The sequence below is a fragment of the Sinocyclocheilus anshuiensis genome, unplaced genomic scaffold, assembly GCF_001515605.1.
Source record: "Sinocyclocheilus anshuiensis isolate Anshui unplaced genomic scaffold, SAMN03320099.WGS_v1.1 scaffold330, whole genome shotgun sequence".
NCBI lineage: Eukaryota > Metazoa > Chordata > Actinopteri > Cypriniformes > Cyprinidae > Sinocyclocheilus > Sinocyclocheilus anshuiensis.
The window spans coordinates 1,048,854-1,054,853 of NW_015547689.1; the positions used below are offsets into that span (position 1 = coordinate 1,048,854).

Genomic DNA, 6,000 nt, shown 5'->3' on the forward strand with positions numbered 1-6,000 from the left:
AATTTTACCATTTTTTTGTGCTTAGTTTAGACCATACACAACCATATAATTTCCTTTTAAATTCTCCCAGCTGGGTCAACACTGTAAATTAATTATGAGCTAAAATTAGCCAGGAGTTTGATTAGCTAACCTATTTCTGCAGTTCATATTCAGAGATAAAGAATACATTGTGGATTACAAATCAGCTGTTAAAGGATGAGGGGACATTCACCTGTGGAAATGTGGCTGGGTTAGGACACATTTTGAATCTGTGCGAGGGTCTTCTAACAGTGTTTTTTCTGGCCATTTTCTCCTCAGGGGAACCTAATCCTCCTAAACTGGAGGCTAAGCCACTGTCCACAGGCAACGAGATGAAGGTCCACTGGATCAAGCAGGACGATGGGGGCTCTCCCATCAAACATTATCTAGTGCGCTACAAAGCTGTGAGTATGATTGGACATGAGGTAACATACTTTTCTCATCCTGTTGTCTGAATTATTTATACCGTCATTGCAAGTGTGACATGCCTATGTAGAGGTAGTGAAATTCACGGGTCAGTGACATAAAAGTGTCCATGGTAAAAAAAAAAGGGGGGAGGGCGGGGGATCTAGTTTAAAACACATGTGCACAGTGCTCTTAGAAATCAACTCTTTGTATTCATGGTTGATTTTGAAAAATGTTCATACCATTTTCAAGACAAAAGTTACTTTTAATAATTCTAAAAATGACATTTGTCATAAAATGGGTCAAATTATGTGATATTTTAAGAGACTTATTTACCTTGGCACACAGTTATGAGGGTCTGCAGGGTTCCTCTCTATGACAATTTCCTGTTTTAATGTTTTGTTTAGTTTTTTTGCCTTTGATTTGGTGGACATACGTTTTTCAAATATTACTGAGCAGTAACTATTTAAATATTTAAAAAGTTATTATATTTTTATATATATATATATATATATATATTTCTTTATTATTAAATCTAATTCTATTTTAATTTCGAAAATGAAAACATAATCATCATAGAAGAGGTGTATTTAAATTCAATGTATGTGTGAATTGCATTTTTATATATTTTTTAAGAAATTAGAATACAAAAAATTGTGTCATTGACCCTTATATACCATCCTTGCTTAAAGTGTGTCCACATGTGTCCGTAGAAGAATCGCCAGGACTGGAAGCCGGAGATCCGCCTGCCCAACGGCAGTGAGTACGTTGTTCTGCGAGGTCTGGAATGGAACACGGAGTACGAGGTCTCTGTCATTGCTGAAAACCAGCGAGGGCGATCTGAACCCGGCACACTCTCCTTCAGGACCTTGCCAGAATCCACCGCCATCCCAGGTACGGCCCACCCCCTAACCCTGAAGCACAGCCACTGCCAGCCTGAGCGGCCAACAGTCCGACCGCCTCAACCCAACCCCTGTTAACCCCATCCTACTAGCAGGTCTTGTTGTGGATTACACAGGCCACCCTTGTCAATTCAGGTTGTGGCCTGGCCTCCTCTAGAGAGTGATTTGACACAATCTAAGAGTAATAAGAGTGCAGAGTGATAAATGTCTGTGAGAGGTGGCCACGGGTGAAGTCTGGAGACCTTCAGCTCCTCTCCAGAGCCCTGACCCCTCCGGCAACCTCCACCTGACTCTTGCAGCCGGCTTTATTGCTCATCTCGGAGTGATTGTAGATGATATCAGTGAAGATGAGATTTTCTATTTGGCACTCGGGAGGCAAAAAGCCACAGCAGGCCCGTTAAACCATCCACCCCCTCCACCACAGGGCTCGTTTGGTCTGTGCTCCATTGGCAGTGCTGTGTTTTTGTTTTCTTGCGAGCTGCTTCCCCGCTGATAAAAATTGGGCCTTAGATCATCCCTCGGTCTCTTTCTGGAGGCTGAACTGAGGCTCAGTTCAGGCTCATTGTGGCAGACCAATTGAATTGGGCTGACTATCTGCTTGTTCTCAGTGGGGATGCATCCTCTGGTTTTGCATGATGACGCCGCAACAGGATTAATGGTTTAATGCTTTACTGAGGACCTAACAGGCATCTGCCGGTGCATGGCCAAGAGACCTGCTTTTTCTCATCCGCTTAGTGGGAAGCAGCCATATAGCAGTGGGAGCTTTGGATCTCGGAGCACTTGTGCAAGACAGGTTTGGATGGATAGAAAAGCCTTCCTTTGTCTCTTTTCTCATCTCGCCACACTTACACATGGCAGAGTTGTTAACCTCAATGTGTAACATATGGGAGTTCAAAAAAGCGGCTTTATTTTTAGCCCAACATCTGCATTGCATCAGCTGGAGCAGCTGCTGTTAGAAACGATGGTCCAAAAACAGCTGCTCAGACAGCGATTCACGCTTCTCTAGAGTCTTATAATCAGACCAGCTTGCAGGAGACAGGTTAGAAACCCTTAAAACTGTCTGGACACTATTATTATCACATGACACATTCCTTCACTTTGCAGATGGTCAGCACGTCGAGAGTTTGGCAGGAATTAAAATAGGGAGCCAGTGGATTTTCGTGCATGGTACGGGTAATGAGTTGAGCTCAACCCTGGCCACACGACAAATGCTAAAGCTCTACTTCATGTAATCCAAATCTCCCCGGCTACAGTTGACAAGGAGTAAAAGCTGTTCTAATACAACGCCCGTTAACATTTGTGCCATTTAAATAAGATCAGAAAACTCATTTCAGCACTTTATTATACTGTATTGCATCATAACCTGTTTGTTTCGCCTTGTCTTCTGACTGGGCAACATTTCCCTGGTGTTTGCGACATAGAAAGATGAAAGCCTGTTTTTCCGAATTTCCTGTAGAATGTTTTTCTTGATTTGAATTCATTATAATTCATTTAAATCCAATTTTCTGACAGCACTTGTTTAAAGCTGAAGTGTGCTTTTTATGTTATAATGTTTCATTTTAAAATACCTTCACTATCTGTGCATTAGAGACCATTATAAATAAGCCATTTGTAGATGAATTCCTCCAAAAAGTGTAAACACTGTCTCTGTGGTGCTATTAATGACCACTGGGTTTGGGATGGGACTATCTATTTGACAGAGCAATTGCAGTCCAATTACTCTTTTTGTTATTAATGTTGCAATACAGTTTTGAGAGGCTAGTAGAGCGGAAATTGCATACTTCACCTTTAAAGAAAGAGAGGATATGTAAGATTTATCAAAATTGGCTGTAAAGTATATATATATATGCAATGTCAAATACCAGGACAGTTGCCTGATCTGTGTTTTTTGATTGTACGTGTCTTGGTGTCCCTTATCATTCCATGTTTCCCATCATTTGACTATCATTGTCCTTTCATTCTCGATTTGCTGTCATTGCTGTGCTTTTAACTTGCTGGAACTTTCCTTTGATATTCTTTTCTTGATTAACCTTTTAAACTTAATTTTCTGTATTTGACCTATTCTCTGTCTCTCTCTTTTTTCTCTCTCCCTCTCTCCCAATTTCTTTCCCTGTTTTTTCCTTCCTTCCCTCCCTCTTTCCCTTTTTCTGTCTCCATGTGTAAAATCGGACATCACCGGATCATCGCATTTTCAAATACGCACTCAAAACGTTTTTTTCCCCCATTTTTGCCAAATTGTTTTTTCCTCCTGTGCACTGTCCCTGTGGTCTTCGGGTGTCTTTTTTTGGTGTGGTGGTGTGGGATGTGTGGTCTCAGCAACACTTGGCTGCTCCTCTGTGACGTACGCTCTCGTCACTCTCATGTTCTCCATGCTGACTGTGCTAGTGCTCTCATAAACTGGGGCTCGCCAGAGGACAGGAGCCCCGTCCACTCTTCAACCACACCCTTCAGTTTTCTACGCCTTTCTGATCCTCTCGCAGGCTAAACAAACAAACAAAAAAGAATATCAGTTACATGTATTGGAATTAAGCAAAGTGTTCGGTGCTTGTATCATTCTGTTTTTTTGTCTTTTTAAGTTTCTTATTCATTTTATGTTTAAGCAAGGCAGTGTTTGAAAAGGTTTTTTTTTCACATCATGGACTTTTTGGGAGTGTTGTAGAAAATCTTTCCCTATCAAGAAGCCTAGTCTCTTGATATTAATCTCGATATAATTATTCTAGGGCCCATTTAGGAGATAAAGTCCTTATTTTCATTACCTTCATTAATTTTAAGTTTCTTATTCTTTTGTTGTTGTTATTATTATTAAGATATTAACTCATTTGGAAGGGTGTTTTTTAGGAATAGGCACCAAGTTTGTGTGTTGACATGGAAAACGTGTTTTTTGTGACAAACTGTACATAATTTTAGACGATTCAGAAAATATATACTTTCTTGTAATGGACTTTTATTTGCATTTTCTTTTCTCTGCTTCTTACTTGAAAAGACCATTCAAAACTAATGCTACTGCTGTTAAACTCATTCACGTCAAAAGTGTCATTTTCAACAGTGTAATTTAATTATGTTCTGTAATACATTTTTTGTACACGCATACCAGTATGGTGTCATGCAGTAATCGTTGTAGGTTTTAAGGAAATACGGTAAGCTAGATAGATTGTTTTGTTTATTTTGAGTTTTTAACGAACACAACATGGATTTGAGTCAAAATCTCGCGAAAGCGAGTTGCATGGAACCATAATGTGTGACCGTTTCATGCTTGTCCCGTGATGACATGGTGCACAATGTCGGTTCGGAGGGACCCACGGAGCTTTTTACTTTTAAAGGGCAGGAGTGTTCTGCAGTACTTCTGATTGACCATCTCTACTCTGAACTGCTAAATTCCTTAAGGCTGTTTATTCTTGCTTAGACAGGATTTAACATAAACAGCCCCCAGACTGAATTTTAGTGCGAAACCCACAAGCATTCTTGTGTGCATGGCACCGCCTCCGTTGTAACCGTATAAATCAATTTTGAACATTAGCGATGGATAGATACAGGTATGGGTGTCGATTGACCTCCAGCCAGCTGTCCGTATTAAAGAAGATAGTGGTCAGTTTACATGTCCAAGGCTGCTGTATGCCATCGAGAGTGGAAATGCGAGTGTCATTATTATTCAAGACCTATGCAGGCATTTCCTGGGAGAGTGTCAAGTAAAGTGCAACTAATGTAATTAAGTGTCTTACAGTATAAAACCTCATATATTTGGCAGGGTTATGGAAATAAATGGGGGAGGGAATGGGGGTCGTTTGTTCAATAAAATGGAGTAGCATTTGTTTCCCATTTTGGAATGGATTCTCATGGTAATAAAGTGATGAGACCTGGAGGTTTGACTCCTGGAAACGCATGTGCCAATCAGTTTGTCATGCTCATCATTCATATTCAGGTGCGTCTCTGTCCTTAATCATTGTGTGTTGGTGCTAGGTGACATTTCATCAGAAAAGCAGCACCCCGTTTGGCCCGTCTGGGATGGATCATCGGCTTCATTCAGACTAGCAAAACCAGAGGCAAAATGACTTGAGAATCCAAACTTGGCACCGGCAGAAGTGCCGCTTGTTTGCACTTATCACTGAGAGTGACTGGAGACGGAGGCAAGTGCCAAGTGTGGAGGTGTCTGAATAATCTGAGAGTCCTCAGAACAGACTGAACATTTGTAATGACTGTGCAGAGAAAGTTAAAATGGGCTGTTAGCGAAAAGTCACATTCAGCAGATGCCTCAAGAGCAATTAAAACAGTATTCTGGTGATCTGTTGTAGATTTTCACAAATTCTGCAGTTCGATGATGATCCTGCAGTAGCTTTATTTAATATGTTTATATGTAATATTCAACACAGGAGGTTAAAGTTTGGCTAGTTAGCATTAGCTAGCAGCTAGCCCCTGCTGTAACTACATTCCGAGCACGCAAAGCCTGTTTTTTTCCCATTGATGGCTATGCAAAATTAACCACAAATTAATTTACTAGTACTTCTTTATTATATAGAGTGCTGCAGCCGTGATGTCAAAACTCAGAAGACTAATTTGCCAAGAGTTTTTCTTATGGTAAACGTAACTTCCCTGTTGAAAAAACCAGCATATGCTGGTTAGGTATGTTTTGACGCTGGGATGCTGGTTTAAGCTGGTCCTTTGCTGGTTTATGCTGGTC

The 6,000-nt window shown here is 40.7% G+C and overlaps 1 protein-coding gene across 11 annotated transcripts in view; it reads left to right on the forward strand.

Annotated features, from left to right (window-relative positions):
* Positions 1-6,000, forward strand: part of LOC107703517 (neural cell adhesion molecule 1-like) — a 262,247-nt gene that overhangs the window by 244,672 nt on the left and 11,575 nt on the right. For 7 of the 11 annotated variants that reach the window (XM_016506156.1, XM_016506157.1, XM_016506158.1 and 4 more), the window contains 2 exons: positions 298-422; positions 1,137-1,317. In XM_016506156.1, coding sequence (XP_016361642.1) covers positions 298-422; positions 1,137-1,317 — 306 coding nt within the window. Of the gene's footprint in view, positions 1-297; positions 423-1,136; positions 1,318-3,641; positions 5,264-6,000 lie in introns of those variants that run through there. The other 4 variants (XM_016506163.1, XM_016506164.1, XM_016506165.1 and 1 more) reach the window with 1 other exon arrangement.